At 42.8% G+C, this 22,384-nt stretch overlaps 2 protein-coding genes across 2 annotated transcripts in view; one reads left to right on the top strand and one right to left on the bottom strand.

Moving 5' to 3' along the window:
* Positions 1–850: 850 nt before the first annotated feature.
* The window catches only part of LOC108163743 (angiotensin-converting enzyme), a 43,095-nt gene continuing 21,561 nt past the window's right edge, over positions 851–22,384 (bottom strand). Inside the window, exons 8-9 of the mRNA XM_017299210.2 lie at positions 1,579–1,719; positions 851–1,416 (exon numbers count right to left, since the gene is read on the bottom strand). Coding sequence (XP_017154699.1) covers positions 1,110–1,416; positions 1,579–1,719 — 448 coding nt within the window. The 3' untranslated portion in view covers positions 851–1,109. The remainder of the gene's footprint in view (positions 1,417–1,578; positions 1,720–22,384) is intronic.
* Positions 9,340–12,124, top strand: LOC108163747 (zinc finger protein 512B). The gene is made up of 3 exons (XM_017299214.2): positions 9,340–9,446; positions 9,718–9,756; positions 10,822–12,124. The coding sequence occupies exons 2-3, from the start codon at positions 9,745–9,747 to the stop codon at positions 11,668–11,670; spliced, it is 861 nt and encodes a 286-aa protein (XP_017154703.1). The 5' UTR covers positions 9,340–9,446; positions 9,718–9,744; the 3' UTR covers positions 11,671–12,124.

Consider the following 22,384-nt stretch of genomic DNA (forward strand, 5'->3'; position numbering starts at 1 on the left):
ACTTAGTTAGAGTGTCTTATTTCTTAGATAAACTTTAGAACAATGACACTGAGAGGACCGCCCACCGGTTGCCACACCTCCCGGGCCAACCCACACAAGTGTTGATTGTCTTGTTTACACTGAGGTTGTTGCAGTTGTTGCTGTTCTTCTTGTTGTCTATAATTTATTAAATCAAATTTACAAACAGCAGAAAACCAGTTGGATACTGAAACGGTGGCAGAGTCAGAGGAGGAGCTGGGGCTGGGGCAGCAGCTGCAGCAGAAACAAAAGAGAAACTATAAAATTGCAGCAGCTCCGAGAGTTTATTTATTTTATTTGATTAAATTGTAAAACAACACCAGCAGCGGAGCCACCAAATGAGTGAGCAATGTGCGTGCGACGCCGGAGTTCCAATGACCCGCATGGATTGCACTCACCATAGTCCATCCCATGCCCAGGCGAACCCCCTGTGGTACTGGTTTTGTATGCGAAATATCCATAGAACGTGTGGCTATATTAGGCCGTTGGTTGCTTTTGGGACAGGAAGTGAAACTATCGTCAAGTGAGAGAAACCATTAAATATGTGTCAACAAACAAACAACAACAAACAATAAATATCCTAAATCTGATCATGTATCAGTTATGGAGTCCGAATAGTCCCAGAATAACGTAATTTTTATAGGTTTTGTAGATTAATTATCAGCTTGAAAAGGGATTAAGAGAATTAATTGAAGAACCTCCCAGACGAGATCCCAATCTCCTGCCGCTCTGCTAAGAAACATGTGGGCTGCAGCCCCAGACTAGAGGGTGGCGCCTATTCGATCAGTCTCCAGTTGTGCGTTCTCAATGTTACTTTGTTGTTCGGTTGCAGTTTTTAGGGTGCCGCCGGTCTGGCAATTTGTCAGATTTGCGTTTATTTTTTGTTTTATTTTAGAATTATGTCTGTGTGTATTTTTTTGGCATTGATTCAAGTTCAACTTGGTTATGGATATAGTAGCTATAGGTGCGACTTGAATAGGCGGAAGTTGTGAGTGTATAAGTACAACATTTTGTTTGACTGTTAGTTAACATTATCTTAACATACATCTTAACATATGTGTATGTACACATGTTTCCAACTTTCTAGAAATCTAGCTAAAACGTAAGCTTAAGCAAGAGCAGATCATGAGGATCAGAATGTTTAGGGCTGATCCCTGGGTGGCCCCGTTGTAGAAGCCTCCATAGACCTGAAGACCAGCAGTTTCAATGCTTCGCTTGCAGTAGTCTCCATCGTAGTTCCAGCCAACGTATTCGTTCGTGCGCAGGTTCTCCAGGCGCAGCCATTCCTCGAGCGGAGCAAAGTATTCCCGCAAGGCGCTGCCGTCCAAGCGGCCCTCCTGCAGGGTCTCCTCAAGTACCTCTTGCCATGGCTGGGAGGCGCCCTTGGCCATTAGCTTTCTGTTCGTGAAGAATTGGGTGAAATTTTAAAATTATAAACACGGTGGTAGCGGAATCATTCAGAAACGCATGTAGAAGCTCCAAAAGCTTGAGAATTTTTTAGACAAGGGCTAAATAAATCTTAAATATATCTGAAATACGTGGGTTCAAACTGAGACTTACTTGAGCATATTGCCAGCGGCTGGCTGGCGGTAAATGTCGCATTTGTGCAGCGGCTTCCTGGGATCGTCGGGAACATACTGGCCCGCCTCGCGGCACATGCCCCGGTAGAGCTGGAACTGCAGCACCGTCGAGAAAAAGTATCTGCAATGGGACGGATGGCATTGCATGGCTTTAGTATGATTAATATGAACGGACTTTAGAACGGACGCGGTCACGCTTCTTGGCCCGTGTAAGAATTGTCAATTGTTGCGAGTGAGAGTTGTGATCAGATTCGGTCGCAGTTGTTGTTGTTGCTTCTGTTGTTGCTGTCGTTGTTGGTGGTAATGCGGCTGCTGCCAAGTTGTTGTCGAGTTGGCTGGTCGTTGTGCATTCTGGCTCAAGGTCGAGCTCCAGTTGAAGCCTTAAACCGAGCAGCCACAGCAAGAGCAACAGCAACAGTTTCGTTTCTTGGAGTTTCGAAATCATGCAAAAGTCAACATTTGTGGTCTTGTAATTGCCGTTTGCTCTATGCTCATTTAATCGCACTTATGTTTATAGCATTTTAACTTCATTTTTATGACGGCAGCGACGGCTGCGCAATCAAGTAGCAATTATTCAAAGCAATTCCGATTCTGTTTTCCCCGAGCCATGCGGACTTTGCATAAAATCTTAATTTAGCCATTGATTTTTATGTGTATAGAAACTATTGTTTTTTTTTTTTGTTTAATCATTCTGAATTGATTTATAATAGTTCTGCAATATTTGGGCAGATTTTCGGTGATTTTTTTGCATATCTAAAAATAGTTTGGGGCCAAGAACAAGTTCAACTAATGGTTGCTTGTTGCTTGTTGATTTCTTCTGAGATGAACGGGAAGAGACGAACTTTCGTTGGTATGGCCTTCGCCTCGGGGGTTCCCTATTTGAGGCAATGCCAGTACTGATCAAGTCGGAGCGTTGAACCGAGACCTCTGCCCATTCGTCTCCCATCTCCCTCGCTTCACACATTCACCGTTCCCCGGTGAGAATGTTGCAAGCACAGCCGCAAAAAAGGCATTTTTATGCCCACTTTTCACAATGTTCGATCACGGCTGCAGACTCCCAGGCTGCAGACTTGGTACCAACGTGCCACAGCTCCATTAAGTGCATCAGCAGCAGCAGCAGCAGCAGCGTCAGCTTAGTCTGGTGGCGGTGTGTTATGTTTTTGGCACTTGGCAGCAGTTGCCACATAGCCACATCGTCGCCACATTTTCCCAGAGACGCGACATGACCCAATAGCAGGGATTAGGCAGCTGCCTCGTTGACTCCGGTGGATGTGGATGTGTTCGTGTGTGCTTGTCGCCCGACGGTTGCCATTCATTCAATCATTCAATCAGACACTCGGGCAGTCTGTGACGGGGTTAGCAGTCTTGGTCCAGTCAATCAGAGCCAACATTGTCGGCAATTAGTCCAATTTTTGTTGCCGCTGCATGCTGCTGTTGCTACGGCTGCTGCCACTGCCGCTGCTGCTGCAACTGCCGCTGCTGCTGCTCTGTGCTAAAATTAAATGTTGCGAAAATTCTTTTCAACCTCTCGGACATGGAACATGTGTTCGACGAGCCAGAGCCAGAAATCAACAAGAAATATGCGAAAATCTTTAATTTTCCGAAGCCACAAAGCCAGTGCAATTATTCAGCTGAAATGTGCCTGCTGTGTTTGCTGCTGCTGCGGGGCGTATGAGCGAGCGAATGTCGTTTATGCGATAGCCACTAATGATCGGTTTTCGGCTCGGATTGGGTTTTCCCAGACCCATTCATTTAGCCAATTGCTGAATAGGATGGCTAAGCCATCGAAGATTATTTTCCTGCAAACAGGCAAGTAATTGGAATGGACATTTCTGGTCTCTTCGGTTTAGGTTGAGCCGCAAACCTATGGCACATTGCGGTCTGAGGACCTGTGGCTTAGACAAAGGCCAGACAGACACAGAAGCCGTCTCAAGGAAAGCCACAAATTTAGAGAAAATGGAAACATTTGATAAGCGCTGAGATGTTTCGTAAACCTGTATACATGTACCCATATCTTACTCCAGTTCTCCATATACGGTCTGCCAATAGATTTCTAGTTTGAGCTTGTAAAGTAATTCCACTTCAATTTTCCACTAGATGTGAATGTCACTTGTGAGGTCACACTGGGCCAACTCTGGCTGAGATCTGTTCATTTAGTAGCTGCTAGCCAGGCCCGAAAGTGGTTCAATGTCCAATGCACTGACCGGACCGATTGCCCAGCAATTGACAAACTGTCGAACTGACATGCCGATATATATGTATATGTATCCACTCAATCTCTTTGCGAGCCCAAGCGACTCTTAAGACAACGTCGAGTTATCTGCGGCCTGTAGTTTGCCTCTGATGTTGATATCTCGTCTCTTTGTTTCGCTTGACAAAGCTACCAGACACATACAAAAAGATTACTTTTTTTGGGGTCTGACCTTGACTTTCATAGCCATGCTCGCCAGGTGGAAACGGTTCGGGTTTTGTAATGAAATTGCGCGGGAATCAAAATAAAGTTAAACTAATTTGTTGAAATAAAACTCATGACACTGTCTGAGTGGAATTCAGCGAGTACCTAAGAGTCTCTAGGTCTTCGGTTAAATTAAAATTACGTTTTCTTACAAAAAATGTATATTTATGAAGTGACTGATTGGAGGTCATCATTTCGATACAACATTCCCTTTTACGGCACACGAAATGTTGAACGACGCAAGAAGTATTCTCAAAAGGATTTCTATACTTTTTGTATATTTATGGTATCCTTATACCCTGAATGGGTATTAAAGAATTCACAAAAGATGTGGTTTTCAAAGTATCTTGACATTTTATCATATATAAACTATTACTTTTTGGCGATGTTTATATGGAATTAAGATTAACAGTGGTGCACCCAGGCATCGACATCGTAAAGCAACAAATGTTAAATGCCTAATTCCAACTGATAAGCTTAGCAATAGTTCATCCAACATTTCCTGATTACCCTCAATAATGTCGGATTGGAAATCGGAAACTTTTTATCTATGGCAAATTGATTTGATTAGATCAGTCGTTAATTTAACTTTCCCGCTCCCACGGACCCAATGAAATCACAACTTTTAGATTCATTTTAATACCGCCGAAACAAAGTATATGCGCATTTTCAATGAGATTTTCTGTTGCAAATATAATCTTGGCCATTGCCCGAAAAAATAAAAGAGAGAAAAACTGGTCACTTGTCGGAAATCGTTTAAGTTTTTCACTTGATATGTCAAAATGCCAAAAACGTTGCACAAAACGTGGCTGGCTCGATGTCGAACGGAGCCAATGACCAGGCATTAGGCATACGCCCTGTTGGCGGCGTTGGCCGGATTGGCCACGCCGCTCCTCGTTGCCAGCAAATCATTTAAGCGCCATGCCATGGGCGTTTGGTCTGAGCAACGTAGACAACGAATGGCCACCAGCTTCTTTCAGAGGCCGCTGCAGCGGCTGCCTCAGATGGCCTGGCCTCACTTTTCTTTGGTTTTACCCCTCTTTGCGCTTAGAAACATTGCGGATGCAGTTGGCGGCCAGGTCGGACAGACAGTCGAGGAGAAGTCGGTCCGGTTTTTGTCTCGGCCATAAATAGAGTCGGTGTCGGATGGCGATATGGAACGCGATCCAGTGCGTTGCACAATGCACTTTCAGTTTCGTATTCGTATTCGTATTCGGATTCCGATTCAAAATCCAATTCCAACTCCAATTCCGATTCGAATCAGTTGCAGCTGTTTATTTCTATTGCCATATGCCATGTAATTCCATTCTTAATTATCTAATTATTCATTGTTCTAGATCCGCTTTTTCGAACCTAATTAGCATTTAATTTGAGCTCACTTTTGCTCAAGCCTCGATTGTCCGCCAGATCCGTGCGCATAAATCAATAATCCACAACCGAACCGCCAGACATCCACTCGAGGCGACCGGCCTCGTTTCCAGCGAACTTGATCCAATTCCTTTTCGAATCGCCATAAAAGTGGTTATAGTTACTGCTGTGTGTGTTTATTTCTTGTTTTTATAATTTTACTATCTCTTGTTCGCCAGCAAAAAGTTGTGAAAGTTATTAGAGTTTGGACTGTTTTAATAAGAAGGTATCAATGATATCGCTTTGATCTTCAAAAAAGGAATATTACGAGAAGTAAAAGGACAGTTGTCGATTCAAGGGTGGTTTTTGTGCTAGTCTCAATTTCTTGAGGTGGTAGTGTCCTGTAATATATTCTGTTAAGATCCGTATAAATTCCTGCCTTAGGGGGGGAATTTCCAAGTGTAACTTGTTCTGTTCCTGAATTAAATACTTTACTTTTCAGACTATTTCAATTCGCTTCGTTGACTCTCAGCTTCTGTCTTCAAGAAGTATTTCCCAGACCATTTCCCAACTGTCGAGTCAGAGCACCTCAACTGCATTACAATTGTGTGAAGTATATTAACAGCCACCCACGAGCCCTAATAAACCTTAATTATATTTGGCTAATTTGCGACTCTTTCGCATACAACATATTGCATATTTGCACTTATGCATATTGCATATTGCATATATTGCATACTGCAGGGTGGCCCTGTCCGGAGGCTCATCAGCTGGCCAGGCTCTGGGGCACAGACGCAGACGTAGACCACAGTAACATGCACCGCTGTCGGGGCATTCGAAGCATTAACACACTCCAAACAATTGGCCATAAATCAGCCTGCGCCAAATGCAACAGCAGAGAAGCGAAGGAAAGGGCGGGGGAATGGGGGTAAGCTGCCGTTATTGTTGTCGTTATAATCAATGAATTACGTCGCATCGGTTGACCACAATTTATGGGGACTCCGAACATGAGAATCCGAAATGCGGGGCACAAGAAGCACACAAAAGTTAATGCTGAAATCGAACGCTGAAAATGCAACTGCACCAGCTGCCCCACAGAAAGCGGGAAGGGGTGTCGAGAGAGCGTTAGACAGTGCTTGTAGGGGGGGGCGCAACAGGCCACAGGGGTGGAGTGGCAGGCTTAGATGTTGCAACCGCATGCAACAAAAGAAAAGCATCCAAAAGACGTCGCATGGCTAACCGAACAGAACCGACCCGAACCGAACTGACTTCCACCTGCCTCGCTTCTCCTTCCATCGCTGCCCCTCTCACTCTGCATTGTATCTGTTGGATACGCTTATCCGTCAGTCCGCCTATCCGCCTGTCCGATCCCAGCTGACAGAACTGTAACGTTTACTGTTGAGGCAAGCAGCTGCAGCGGCCCGACTCGGCTTGGGTCGGTTCCATCTGGCCAAACATAGAAAACAAACACATTTCTGCTAACGGAAAAAAAAGTAAAAGTTGCAGAGCCTTCAGCAGCACTGTTGTCCGGCCGAGCAGCGGTTTCCATTTTGGGGGAGCCTTTATGTGGGGACCCATCATATCGATTTGGATATTCGATAGAGGAGAATACAAAAAAAAAGATATTATTCCTAGTGGTTTGGGATCTTGGGCAGGCACAGAAATACAAGATAAAACAAAATTTGGAGGAAGCCGAGCCATGAAGTTTTAATATTTTCATTTAGACATAAATATTAATGCCATCAACTTACAGCCGTGAGTGAAAATATTACGATTAAAAGGAATTTGAAAATATTTGTTTCAACTATATTTCGTTTTTTAATATGAATTTAAATATTTTCATATTTAAATTGAATATATTTAATATTTAAATTAAATATACTTCCTAAAAATGTATTATTATATACTTATTTTATTTATTAGTATGGCTATCAGTATTTAAAATTCATCAGTAAAAAATGAAAATGTGTCCACAATTTACTCAAAAAAGTGTCAAAAATGATATCTCTCCCCTTGTCGTTTTTAGCATGTCACAACAAAGCTGTAAATGTAAATACAAGTTAAAGATGCATTTAGGCATTTTCCGTGCCCCAATGGAGCAGCATTAGGGTGATTCAATTAAATTGTTCAACGCCTGACCCTTTATCGCTTTTGGAAAGCCGTTTTGCAGTCCGACTAAACAACTAAAGTTTTAAATGTTGCTTGTTGTGTTTTTGGCGCGATTGCTTTTATAGAATTTGGCAAAGACAATAGAAAATGTAAATTCCATTCCCGCCAGGCAGCCAGCCCAGACCAGACAATAAGATTAGTCAATCACGGCGCACGCATATCATTTAGGCTGTCTCATGTCTTATGGCGGGGTCCAACATCCAACAGGTTTCACTTTGCGCATTAACAAATAATTATGCTGGCAATTGCCAAATCGCAGACTCTGCTCCGCTGATATGTAATCTGATTTTGTGCAAATGCAACAGCCACGGCCTGCTCCGCCGCGGCGACTGCAACGCCGACCCATAAAGGCCTTTCACTTTTGCGGCAGAGAGCAGATCTCACGCATGCCACCCGATCCCAGATCCAGTCAGAGTTCCAGTCACAATCGCCGTCCCAGTTCCCGAATGGGACTCCCCTTCCCCTTCTACCATTCGAGCATTTAAAACATTGTAAACAATCGATCTCCAATACTCGTATGAAATAGTATCCCTGGACTATAGTAGCACTATGTGGCACTGTGGTTACAGTCCCACAGCCCGCAACACTTCCTCAAAGTGCGTGCCGTGAGGCATGCAACATCAAATATGCCGAGGTATTTCAGCTATGCAACTTCCGCTTTCCACTGGTCGCGTTCCTATAGGAAGTTCAATGCGTAACTCGAGCCACCTCAAGGTGTAATAAGAGGAGATTCCTCAGGTATCAATGTTGTTTGCCATGGATCTGTTTCAAATGATGCAATCCGAGGTTGAAGTAGAGCATGCGAAGGCAGGCATAAAATACGAGGAGTCTGAGTAGAACGAAAACCATCGATAGGAATTGTTTGCCCCTCAGCCGACAGCTGTTTGCAGGAACTTAAAATAGAGCTAGCAGAATTTCAATATGAAAGCATCATCTGGTGATATGATTCCACTCGTGGTTTTAGAACACGAATTACGGGTCAAAATATACGTACATATATTACTAATATTCATTCATATGTACGGATCTATTACCCCATAATTTAATGTACAATCTAGCCTTATAAATTGTATATTAACTTTGCAGCTTTGCATAATCCAATCAAAACAAAGGCTGAGCTAATAATTTTATTATCGATCTAATTGATTCCGGGAATCAGGTTCCCACTCTACTTTCGACTCTACAAACCTGACGATTTTGATAGACATATGACCTTTCATGGCAGATACGTTTTGTTTTTTCAACAAAAATACGATTTTAAGAAAACCGAAGAGATTGTTTACTGAAATCGAAATCCAAACATACATAAATAGCTAACAATACAATATTGAGAATTCTGCGGGATTTTCCCAAAATAAATTTCATTTCTGGATTTTAGATTTTTTTAATTTATTTAAGTGTGTATTTTTTATTATCCCAAATTGATTTCAGGGCGAATTTGCACTCATATATTATGCGGCACTTCCAAGACGACTGCTCGCTCTACCCACACATGCACAGCCGAGCCGCCATTGCCGTTGTATTGGTGGCACACTCGTATGTCTGTGTCGGTAGTGGTGGGCGCTTCCGCTTGCAGCTTTCCGAGTCACCCGCACACAACCAAAGCGCACCAATACAGCGGAGCGGCTTGCCAAGCCGGGCCACTTCGAGTAGCGAGCTTTCGAGAGAGCGCTTCGATGCGATGGCTTCGAAAAGCTTTTGGTAACCGCTCGACGGCTGGGACTTGGCTGCGTTTTCAGTTTCGTTTTGACACAAAAACTCTTTGGGGGTATAAAAGCGCGCCACTGACCACAGACAGCATCCAGTCAGAGGTTTGGAATCGCTTGGGATTCTACAATCCTTACACAGTATATTTCGATAGTATTTCTGCGCTACTTGTAAGTGCATGAACCGAAGAAGTGTTTACTTAAACAAATTTGTGCTAAATAATATTTCAATTTCAAACGTGCTGAAAAAATTGAAAAGTTTTCAAGATTTATAAATATACTCGTATGTGCCGTTAGATTGTGTTAGATCTGAAAAGTTTTCAATTAAGCGCAGTGCATGTTCAAGAAATAAGGAGTAATAGTTATTTCCGACGATAAATATTTAAAAATATATGCTGATTTGTATGCTAACAATTCCATTGTTTTATTTGTTTATTTACAGCCTTGGCAAGTCCCAACACTCTCCACTATGAAAGTTTTCGTAAGTACAATAGAAATAGCTGAATCAATCTAAAATCTTATCAATCAGAAGGGAAGAAATTTGAATGCAAATCTTAATTGCGGTGAATTAATCGGATCGAGAGCATGTCAATTGGCGTGGGAATTCTGGAAAAGACATAGAATTGTAGAGGACTCCCACATATATTACATATAATTCCGATTTAAACTAATTTTTGCATAATAATAATAATAATTACGGCTTGAGCACATACTGGGAATTGTTAGTGGTTGGATGTGAATTATGCTGTTTATATATGGCTTGGGCACCCCACTTCTTACTATGCATAAGATTGCAAATAGATTTCTTAACATGGGCTACAGCCACTTCCTAGAGCACAAAAAACGGTTATATGGCATAAGACAAAGCCGGAATGGCGGTGAATGACAAACTTCAACTTGAACCATATGGGTACTCGTACTAAGCGGCTCATAAATGAACGATCATAATTTGAGTGCCGGCCACGTCTAGCAAACGGCAAAAACAGCAGGCCGGGCCAACTGATCAATTAATAGACGACTACAGGTGCACTCGAAGAGCTGCTCCAGACGCTGACAGCGCCGACTGCGCCGACTGCGCGACTGCGCATGCGTGACATGACGCAAGCCGCAAGTCGGACGCGACATATTGTCAGGTTCGCAATCGTTAAAGAGAGGGGAAGTTGGCGCAGTGGGGGCTGGGCGTAGCTCTGCAGTGCATTGCCTATGCGCTGCACGTTCGAATTTCACCTGACCATTTGAATCGCAAAGGAGGGCGATGAGACGACCATCAAGTGGGCGTCATATCACAGTCACTTTCTAATGCGATTGGGTAATCGATCGATCACTCCAAAAGGGGCATAAAATAGTCGGTTTTGTTGGCTAATACGAGTACCCATTTCGAAGATGCAAAAGAACCCTTTGAAGCGGATAATACTCGTACTTCTGGGCAAAATCAGATTATAAGTAAACGAAATTTGTAAGAGGATAGGATAGGGCTAGGACACTGCTAGGATATCGCTATGAATCGTCCCTTACTTATTCCCACATCCATCCATCCCGTTTGTAGATCTGCCTAGCCGCCCTGCTGGTGGCATCCGCCTGCGCCAGCAAAACCGAAGGCGAGAAGGTGCCTCTGGAGAAGAAACTGGACAAGCGCGGCCTGCTCGACCTGGGATACGGCTACGGCCACGCCGGTCTGGATGTCGGCTATCTGGGACACGGTTCCATTGCCGGACATGGCTATGGCCATGGCTATGGACTGACTGGACACTCTGCTCCCGCCGCCATTGCCGTGGGACACAGCGGCCCCGCCTACTCCATTGGACACAGCGGCCCCGCTGTTGCCGTCCACCACGCCCCCGCTCCTTATGTGATCAGCAAGCAGGCCGATGTGCACAAGACCATCACTATCACCAAGGGCATCCCAGTACCAGTGCACGTGGACCGCCCCTATCCTGTTGTGCACGAGAAGCGCGTGCCTGTCGAAGTCAAGGTTCCGGTGCCTCAGCCCTACGAAGTGATCCGAAAGGTGCCAGTCACCGTCAAGGAGTACGTGAAGGTCCCTGTCCCGGTGCCCCAGCCCTACGAGGTTATCCGCCACGAGAAATACCCTGTCCATGTGCCAGTCGATCGTCCAGTTCCCGTTGAGGTGCCAAGGCCGTACCCCGTTCCAGTGGCCAAGCCCTATCCGGTGTACGTGGAGAAGGCCGTCAAGGTGGCCGTTCCCGTCCAGGTCGACCGCCCGTACCCAGTTTACGTGAAGGTGCCAGTCGTCTCCCACTCCGTGGTGAAGCACGCCCCCACCGTTGCAGTCAGCAGCTATCCCGTGCACGGCTATCCCGTCAGCAGCTACCCAGCGAGCAGCTACGGCCACGACTCCTCCGTCTACGCCGACCACTCTGGCTACCACAAATAAGCGGATTCAGGGCGACCGAGCGATCCATTGGAGCAAGCGGACCTTCAAGAAATGAGCGGAAGGAAATTTAGCCACATTTTCAATTAAATTCTACTCTCACACGGTCTCTGCTCCCACACCCACTCCAACTGTCTGCCCCCGCAAAACACAACAAAACAAACCCTAGGAAGATGCACTTCCGCCCTGCCACTCTCTGTAGCTTTTAAGACGAACAAAAATGCCTTTTGTAAATTATTTCCAATCCAGCCATCCAATGGAAGCAGTTGTGTTGGATGAGTGTCCCGTTTAGGGTAAACAGCAGCTAAATGTTCGTAAATTCCCATATTTATGGACATTTTAGCTGTCACGTTTATCAGTGAAAGGTTTCAACGCACAATGAATTGAATAGACAGCAACTGAAATACACATGTGACAATCGTTTAAGGATAAATAAAATAAATCGTATAAAATACTATTTCATTGTTTTATCACTGGCAATTCGTGCCGATGGTTGGCTTTTGGAAATAATCCAGCATCTAAAATCCTATTTTCCAATATCTTGTATATATATTTTGTAAATAAAGAAAATATTGTTTTAAACGGATTGTTTTCTTGTGAATGAATTTAGACATATTTGGCACCGAAAGAACTAAAAGTTTGGATCGAGGAGAATTAATTTGGAGCCATGTATAGTTTCAGTTGGTTTGTGGACAGTTCAAAGTAGCATTGAGGAAACATATTGAAGAGGAAAATGGCAAAGCAATGGTGTATTGTTGGAGGCTTTATAAAGTGAATTTAAAACCATATTCACGATGCTTTGCATAGTTAAGAAAGGTAGTAACAAGAAAGAACAGATGACATTATTCGTAAAATCATTCCATTGTTGGATTTCAATATCCTTTAAAATAATACCATTTTGGGTAATTAATTTAGTACCTTTTGAATTGAATGAGTTCAGGGTGTTTAATGCCATACTCCATCATTGCACACATAATACATATACTTAGTGTCCCTGTGATGCTCTTTGACATTTAACAATTGTAATCTGCTCACATTGCCAGTCACTTTGGATGACATGACCCAAATTAGCAACGGATTCGCATTCGATCGGAAGGAATCGCAAGTTGCTACCTCACTCAATAATCCATCACGGGTCAAAAATGTAAATGACACCAGAGATTACCTCTGATGTGCTCGCGTAGCTGGGACCAGAGACGCCGAGACACGTGCAAGGTCGCACAGAGAAGCCACTGCTGAAGATGACGATCCATTCACCAGTCGACGTCAGGGCACTGTCTCCGCTGAGTTCGTTTAAAAGTCGGTCGTAAATTTTAATAACATTTAGCCACATGCGTAGAACGGCCCCCTCGGTCATCGGAGGATCAAAAGTGAGAGAAGAGAAGACACTTGATATTTAATTTCGGTTTTCTGTTTTTTACGGCAAGTGAACGAACCAAGCTGGGTTTTTCCTCGTCAAATACCAAAATATCAACTTTCAAAAGGCCATCACAATGCAAAAAAGTTCTGAACATAATGTGTGTCTTGATGAATTGTATCAATTAAGTTTAGGGCTGTTTAGTATTTGTTTACCCCCGAAAAAGATTCTCGAACCGGTCCGCCTCTCCTACGTATTATCCAAACGAGGGCAATTAAAACCGTTTTTCTAAGCAAGCTAGCAGTATACTTGATGATATGATATCAACAGATTTAATTTCGGGATCTGTCCATCTTCAGAAGGGGGTTTGGCCGCACTCGCATTTTATTTTTGTTTGCGACGAGGCCAAAGCCCTCACGGCGACTTTGAGGCCCGATCCCAAGGACGCTGCTCAGTCCAGACGGAACTAAAACAACTTTCTAATAAAAAGTCGCCCGTTCTTGTTAATTTGTGATTTAATTTTCTTCGACTCCGATTCTCCGATTTGGACTCCAAAGAGAGCCGATACGTCTCCATCTCCGTCTCTGGGTAGAACCAGTTCCAGGCCAAAGAATTCACTTAGATCAGCATCAGCCTGAAGGTCGTCGGCTTTATAGACAGCATGTGCACACCTCTAACAGAGGGCGAGGGCGGAGACGGTGGCACAAAAGGTGGCACTGCACTTACACGTAAATATGTACATGCATTCGTAAATTCGTATCTTAAACCATAATTTGTTACAAATTGCCATTGAAATTGCACTGGCAACTGCTCTTGCTCTTGGTCTTGTCGGAGGGTGGTTCACCAGACTCAGTCGCACTCTCGTAGGTGTTATTCAAAAGCATACTCGTACACTCTCATTGCAAATATATTGTGTTTTATTTTGTTCTTGACTTGGATTGTCTTTCGGGTTGTGCAACGGCGCGCAATTACAAAGCGGATCTCTTGATCGAACCTAATTGTCGTCGGGTCGCAGTCGTAGGGTCCAATTATATAAAATTAGTTCAAACAAGAATTTTCATGATCACCAAGATAGTAATTTAATGGTAACAAAATGCCTTTGCAATAGGAAATTGTTGCTTAAGAATATTAAAATTAAAAAAAAAGTCTCTATGTACACAGATAAAAATATAAAGTCAATAATGTAACAAAAGGGTAATTAAATATGTTTTACAGGGATGATGCAATATTTCTAGAACTAATCATATTTTGTGAAGGATACTTCATTATTATTTAACAAAACAATAAATACAACAAATGAATTTTATGAATTTTGATTATCTAAAATCGCAAATATGTAAAACAAATTATTACTAGTACAATGCTTTAATCTTTATTTATAGAAACTTCTAGAAACTTATACCCTGCAGATTTTGTGAAATATATATTAGCATATCTTTATTTCGGCTTGCAATTAATAGTCAAAATGCATATTATTTCCTCTCATATTGTTCCCTCTCTCTTTTATCGTACCTCTTTTAAACGATAAACATGAATATTCATTGAGCACATCCTCATCATCGCGGAAACTCATATCTGTAGCACTGATAACCCATAAATCAGAGATATTGCAAACGCCCATAGCCACAGCCTCCGCCCCCCGATCGATTTCGATCGCGCACATCTGGAGGAATCGCCCAGTAGCAGCATTTACGCAATGATGCCGTGGGGCAGGCATGAGCACCCAATCGATGGTTGGGGAAGGGTGGTGGGGGCGGGGGGCAAGGCAACAAATTTCTGCGACCAGCGCGGCTTGCCCAATTAAAACAATATTTCCCGCGGCGATGGGGGCGGAGCAAAGAGTTGGGCGAGGGGGACGTTCGCATATTTGCTGAAATTTAATTAATTGACCCAAAACGATGGTGACACAACGGCGGACGACAAAAGATGGCAACGGAGCAAATGGAAAAGCTCAAAATGTATTTTCGCAATTCTTTCCGTCGCTGGTGGCTTGGCTGAGAAAAGCCACGAAAGACGTTCCACATGTTGCGAAATGTGAAACTCTGCTCTAATGAACGGCAATCCAGTCGGCGGTTTTTGAAGGTCATCGCCAGCCAAGTTGTCCATCGCCAAAATCCGAACGAATGCGTCTGCATCGCCGCATAGTTGTCGTCCAATTGCGAAATTAATTTGGTTTAGTTTTGGCTGTTATTTTTTCGATTTTGCCAAAATGCCTGTCTGTTTGACAGCCAAAGTTAAAATCAGAAAAAGTTGCACCAGTTACTCGAACAGAAAACTGTAAGCTCAAAACCCAAAACCCAAAACCGAAGCTCCGATTGCAAACGTAATCGAAGTCGCAGTCGAAGTGGAAGTCGAAGTCGGAGCGGACCAAGTCAAGTGAAGCGAGCGTCTTTGGCAATCTGGAAACCCCAGGTACTGGGAGGCCCTCCCACCTGGCCTCTTCATGTGTGCCTTCTGTTTCGGCCTGCCCTGCATTTGGCCGGCTGTTTCATTTGGCCAGCAAACTGCAAATAAAATACTCGTTATAGCCACAATGCATAGCCCCAATGCAATTGCAGTCATTGACGTGGTACATGATCCGATTTCAGCTAAATGCCAAGTCTATTGAACCCACGATGATACTCGTATGTTGTGGCTTGAGACATATGTATGGATGAGCAAATCAGCATGGTTATGGATATCATAGTTGAACTGCCTTATCCATAGTTAGCCCCATGCTCAACTCAAATATTCTTCCTCATACTCCAGATCATATCTGAACATCAATTTATGTTTGACTCCGTTGACTTCTGGCTGTTGGTCTCCGCCCCATCTCGCGGCGCATTCAAATTGCAAACAATTAAGCCTACAAACGCTACCGCATCACAGTCAGTCGGATTATGCAATTGTTCAATGAATTATGGCTGGTATGGTTTGGTCTGATGTGGTCTGGTCTGGTTTGGTCTGATCCACGGGTGTGTTTCGCACGAAAGCGAAGCGAATCCTTTCACCTGCCTCCAAACGAAACAAAAGACTCAGGCAACGAACCCGAGTCCACAATGATTTCTCATTCCCTGGCAATTTCCGTATTGAAAGTGTTTCTCTGGGTTGTGGACACGGACACTCCTTCAAGTTCTTTATCTATGCCGCGAACTATGTCAAATGAGCCAAGTGTAGGCACCGCCTTTAAGGGGCATTCAACAATCTAATAGTCCCCCAATTGAATAGGAAAACATCTCTCGCCAACAACCCCCCACCACCCCAAAAAAAAGGTTAAGCAGCGGCAGCAGACTCCCAAATCTGGCTTAACTTTCGGCCCACTGCTGGAGTCCAGTTACGAGTCCAGCTCCGACTGAAACAGGTCGAGCTCGAGGAGCCAAAGCTCTGAATAGTTGCATAAGTTTTGTTGTTGCTGCTGCTGCTGTTGCAGTTTGGGGCTTTGGAAGTCACTCAGTTAGTGTGTCACTGTGGCATTTGCAACAAGCAGTTAGTGGCTTGGATTTGGATTTGGCTTTGGATTGCTTCGGTTTTCTGCCACATCTCCATCTCCAGCCCCCACTCATTGTCTTCTGCGCGGCGCTGTTGATATTAGTAATTTTGTATTTCACATGGTCGTGGCATGATATGTTGTGGCAGCCAATCTTTTGCCTAATTTTTCATTGATGTTCGTGGGCGTACTTTACCGCGTGGTAAAGGCAAATCATTTGTCTAGTTTTCCATTGAACTGTGACGGCATGGAAGCCAGGCCCTAAATGTCAATCGAGCAGTCGAGTCTGTCAGTTAGACCGATTTAGATAGGTCTTCCTAACATCAAATATTGAGAAGTTAGCCACAAATGATATATATTTTTGTATTTAACTCTTTATTTACCAAGTGTCGACGTCCTTCGACTCCCCTCCAGCCAGATATATCTACGGATCAGTTCTGCTATTTCCCCTTTTCTAGTGACACATCCATTGTTATAAAACACACACTAGAAAAGGTTTTCTTTGTATCGGGGTTTCGCCTGGGAATTGGCCTGCTCTGCTTGCCACATTAAAACATAAATTTACATCACATCTCGGGGTGTTACACACCATCTCGAGACTCACACTCGAGACTTACTCAAGAAATCTAAGACGAGAAAAACGAAAAGCCAACGACATAATTCCCAGGCCGGCAAGTTTTTGTTTTCTCCGTTTCTGTTTTACTAGTAGTTCTGTTTTTCTGTTTTTGTGATCTTATTGTTTGCTAAGTTTTTTTGCACTAATTGCTGCGGAGGTTTCGTACGGGCAAACAATGGCTGGAGTTCAAAATGATTTATTTATTTATTTTTATTGCCAAACACGCGCTCGGCGCAAACATGAAAACGAAAAAATGCCAGTGAAGTACGAGATATAAATGACAATGTTAAAAGCCAATTGTTATTTATTTCAGAAGAATTCTCGACTGTACTGATGGGAATTAAAGAGCTAAGCTGTGCCTGCTCAATTACAAGTCACTCGTATATCCAAGTAAGGTAGCCCCAATACTTTTAAAAGGATCAACAAACATATCTTGTTTAATTCCTCGAATTACCAATAATTAAACTCCTTCCGATAAAGCCCGAGAAGAAATGCTTTGCTGCTTCTGAAGTGTCCAAAAAGATTGAGATCCACTCACGATCCACCTCAATTAATGTCTTTATTTGCGTTTATTTCAGATCTTTGGCCAGCCTAATTCGCTTCTCAATGCACGGTGGCTTGTAGGTCTTGGTGTGGGCGGATAGGAGGGCGTGACAGCCAGTTCTTTGCTAGATTTATCCGCCAGCTTTCGGCCTGCCTCTCAGGTTCTGTCAGAGGCCTGAGTCTGGTTCCGCGTGCATTTCGTGTTTGGCTCTGATCGAAGGTGGTGCTGCGGTATTGTCTTGGTCTGGTAATTCAAGGTCCAAAGCGGGGCCGGGCCCCTAACCGCATTGGTTCAATTACATGGAAAATGTCAAATCGAGAGAATCATTTTAGCTATTTTCGTTTCCAGTCCATTGTTCGCGCCTCTAATTCAGAAACAAATTTCTGTATATTTCCCAAATATATTACGGTCCGAAATTATATAGCCAACAAGCGTTACGAGAGGTCATCATTTTTGTTGGTTTAGGAGGGTGTTGAGGTCACAGCCACAAATTAGGCAAAACAGTAGCGAAAATAGTGGCGTGTCCATCAGCACCAGCCTGCAAATCAAAAATGTGTGTCTCTTTTTGACCTTTTTGCGGACAATTACCATCAGAAAAAGAGAGGCACAAAAATTGCCCCATGTAAACAGCTTTTTTCTAGACAATTTTCTTTGCTAACCAAACGTGCAACCGAACAAAAAACAGAAACCAAATTAAATGTCGAAGGTTTTGCACGATTGTCTTCGACCCGCAGTGCGCAGTCCGCAGTCCGTACAAGTCTGTGTTTTTCTGGCCATTTCAATTGACAAATGTTACTTGTCTGCACCAGACGCCAGCCCCAGACCAGACCAGACCAGACCCCGCTCGAACCTAGCTCGAACCCAGCACAACCTCGAGACCACAATCACAATCCGAAAGACTTCAGCTCCAGCACGAAATCGGTGATTTCGTTGATGGCCCGGCAGAAGAAAATCTTTTGCCACTTCGCATTCCGATTTCAATTCCGAAAATTTGGGTCAAATTGTGTCGCTCGAGCGTCTCGTTAATTATGATAAATTTCGGTGAATTTAGGCCCGGACTGACCTTGGCAGATGTAGCAGCATGAAGTACAAGCAATACAAGTACTAGCCGAAAACTCAATTAACTGCTGCATTTACTTTTAGTAACGTTAGCTCTGGCCTTACCTTCGCCGCTTCCTTTCGGGGCTCGTGATTATGATAGATTATCAAACATAATGTTTGCAGATGAATGATTAGATCTTAGGTGTAGAAAAAAGGGTGATAATGTTCCTTGATTTGATATCTTTCGAGTAGAGTTAATAGATAAAATTGCCTTGCTGTGTGTGTACTCAGAAATTTCAGTGAGTAGAGTCAAATCAGTCTACAGAACTCAGCAGACATTCTCCGTTTATGCAATCCACTTAGCACCAATCAAGTTATCAATCTGAGAGACTCCGCTCTGGACAATTTAGGAATCAACTCACATGCCATTAGGCCGCAATTAGTTGGCTTCCACACAAAAAGCTGTTCCACAGTTTCGATGAATGAAAACCAAAGAAAACTTAATCACCTTTCGAGCATATTTGCACGGATTAGACGGCGAAACATGTTCGGCATTCGATTGACAAATGCGAGGCATCTCAAATCTGGAGCAGCCGTGAGCGACTGTGCGGGACTACAGATATCTTATGCGATTGTGTATATTAGATTATACATTAAACCCGCAGAGGTGCAAAAAGTTTCCAATTCAAATGCCAAATGACAAATGTTAGGCAGCGATCGATAAATCGATCGCTTGCCCTATAACATATGGCCGGACTCGCAGCTCGATTCGTTAATTACCATCAATATATAATACTTTAATCTGCTTCGCAAAAAGATATTTCAACAAATACGTTTATTTTTGGGTTGATTGTTTCGACTGCCGAAGGAAGAATAAAGCTTATGGAAAGACGCTAAGACAAATGTGAATATCTTTATTTTTATTTATGGATTTTTTTTGTACTTCACTCTGCTTTACTCCCCTAATTTATGGCCTGCTAACACGAAAGGTGTTTGGTTTGCTGTGCTGTCCCAGATTTAAATCATTTGAATTTTTAATGGAAGGGGTTTTTCAAACAATTCACCGGAGCACAAAGAACCACTGAAAGTGGACTTACTAAGACTTACCATTCCCACAACAATTTTTGTTTAGAATAAAAATTTATTTTAGAGAAAAAATCCCCTGCGATCATTAACTTTGGGCGTGTATCAAGAAAATCAAAGATTAAAAAACATTAAAACCTGGAAGACTAGTTTCAGAAATCAATAGAAGTCAATACACTGCCATAAAAAGAGTCCTACAATTAATGAGATTCTTCTACTAGACAGAACAAATGTACGTTTATATGTGTGTGGAGTAATAAACAGATGTAGTTTCGATGTCCTTTTGGGCAAACATGGAGTATATGTTACAACAAGTTTAAGAGGATCTCTTAACTCTGAAAAGCTAATAAATGCAGCTACTATCCATTAGAATTTTAACGTAACTTTGAAACGTTAATTAATGAACGAAATACAATTTGAAAAAAAATCGCACATATGTATGTACAACATCAATTCTAAAGAAGGTAAATAGTTTAAGAAAAATACTGCAACATTTTCATACTTGGAAGCCCATTTAATTATTTAGATCCATTATAATTTGATTTGGGTCAGCTTAGCTTAAAAAATAAATAAAAATTCATTTACAACTGTACACATAAATGTTTTCCTGTTCACTCTAAGCCTTTCACAACCCTTTCAAGATTAGGATACTCTTCGCAAGAGTATTTATTTTACATTCATTTTGGAATTAAGTTGGCTTTTGTTTCAGCTTGAGAACGAGTCCAGCTTTGACGTCACACGAGTTTTAATTAAATAAATTAAGCAGGCGATCGGCCAGTGAACGCAAAATGTCAAATACCAGATTATCTAATGGAAGATGCCCCACCTCCCTTGTTGAGCGACTCTAATATTACTTGTATCTTATGCTAATAGCTGTCAGATGTATCTGCATATTCGCGACTGTTGATGAGACGGCAACGTTTCTATTTTGATATTGAATATAATAACATATTTTCATAATTGGTTTGTCAAGATGGAAGAGTTCGCAGTTCCTGCGACGACCACAAATGGTCTACTTTCTAATTTATTTTCAAAAGAACATCGTATCCATCTCATAGTGGAACTTTTTCAAATTTGACTCGACCCGGCGTTTTATAGACTCCAAATCATTTAAAGCGCCTCACACTTTCAAACATTTTGCATTGGTTACTAGCTAAAGAAAACCATTAAATCATTAAACACATTAGCAAACATATTAAAAAATTACACAATAAAAAACTCTTTATTTTGAAACATTTTTTTAATGGTGAACTGTAAAATACTTTTTCAGTAACATTGAAATTTTAAACCATATTGAAAGACAGTCGACCAAACCAAAACCCTCCTCAAACGTTTTAGATACCGGGTATTCAAGTAGAAAACATCTCCGCTAGTTTGGATCTTCGATCCATCTCTGTCCATTTATTCCAATGTTGGCGAGTCAACAACAAAATGAAAGTGATCTAGAAAAACCATAAAAGAAGGCAAACAAAGAAACCCGACTGAACAAAACAGATAAAGGCCCGATGCATAAACTTGAACTTGAGCTCGGGCTGGGGCTGGGGCTGGGGCTGAGCTCTTTCGATTGTTGATTTCGTTTTTGGTCTGCATAATTTATATGGAAGCTCGCACGTCATCCGCACGATTGCAGTGCGGTGGTTCTGCTGCTACTGGGGATGTGCTCATGACAGGGCACAGCACAGCCCCACCATCGCCAAGGCGATGGCTAACCACAAAAGAAGCGCCACCAAGGGAAGGCCTACCACCCGCCGGTCCCCTCGCCACCTCCCACGAATGTGGTTCAACTTTGAGTCAGAGCCCGCGCCACCGATTGTGATGTTGATGTAGATGTTGATATTGATGATGGACGACCTTAGCCTTCAACTGCACATTACAAAGCCCAATACGCCAGATGCCATTATGTTCGGACATTATATCAGCAATTAATTTAATGCACATAAATCTAGCGCTATTTTTGTTGGTTGCTCGGAGTGTTCTCCTTTATGATCGCTGTGGTCTAGTCATTGTTCACACGTTCCATTTACATGGCCATTGGCGAGTATTTCCTAGGCAGCATTAAAATGTCAAATTACCAACACACACAGACAGAATCCGCCACAGACAAGACCCATTCAATCAATGCACCCATATCAAGGTTCGGGCTGAGTTTTGCCAAAAAATTTAAAACAAAACAAAAAAAAAAAAAAACACTGAGCAAAACACAAGTCAGAGATCAAAAGTTCAGTCACGAAGCCCCCAGAAACGAACCCCACAGAACCAAGCCTGGCAGACTCCGCGGCGCATGTTTTCCAGCGGAACATTTACATCGAATGTGCAACTGCAGTAGCAACAGCAACTGTAACTGCAACAACACTCCAAAGTTGTGGAAAGTCGATGTGTGGCTAATGTGAATTTGACTTATGGCTATGGAGCATATTTTTCTGTGCCTAATTTCATGATGTGATGGAAGTGTTACCGGTTGAATATGAATCAGCAATGCCAGAACATAATTTACGGCTGGTAACGCCTTCTCTGAATCAAGCATTTCAGGGGACATGATTTCCAAATCTTAGCCCGGTGCAACAATAAAGTGAAAAATGGTTAAATCTTATAGCAATTAATTATATTTTT

This window comes from Drosophila miranda, chromosome 4 (assembly GCF_003369915.1).
Source record: "Drosophila miranda strain MSH22 chromosome 4, D.miranda_PacBio2.1, whole genome shotgun sequence".
NCBI lineage: Eukaryota > Metazoa > Arthropoda > Insecta > Diptera > Drosophilidae > Drosophila > Drosophila miranda.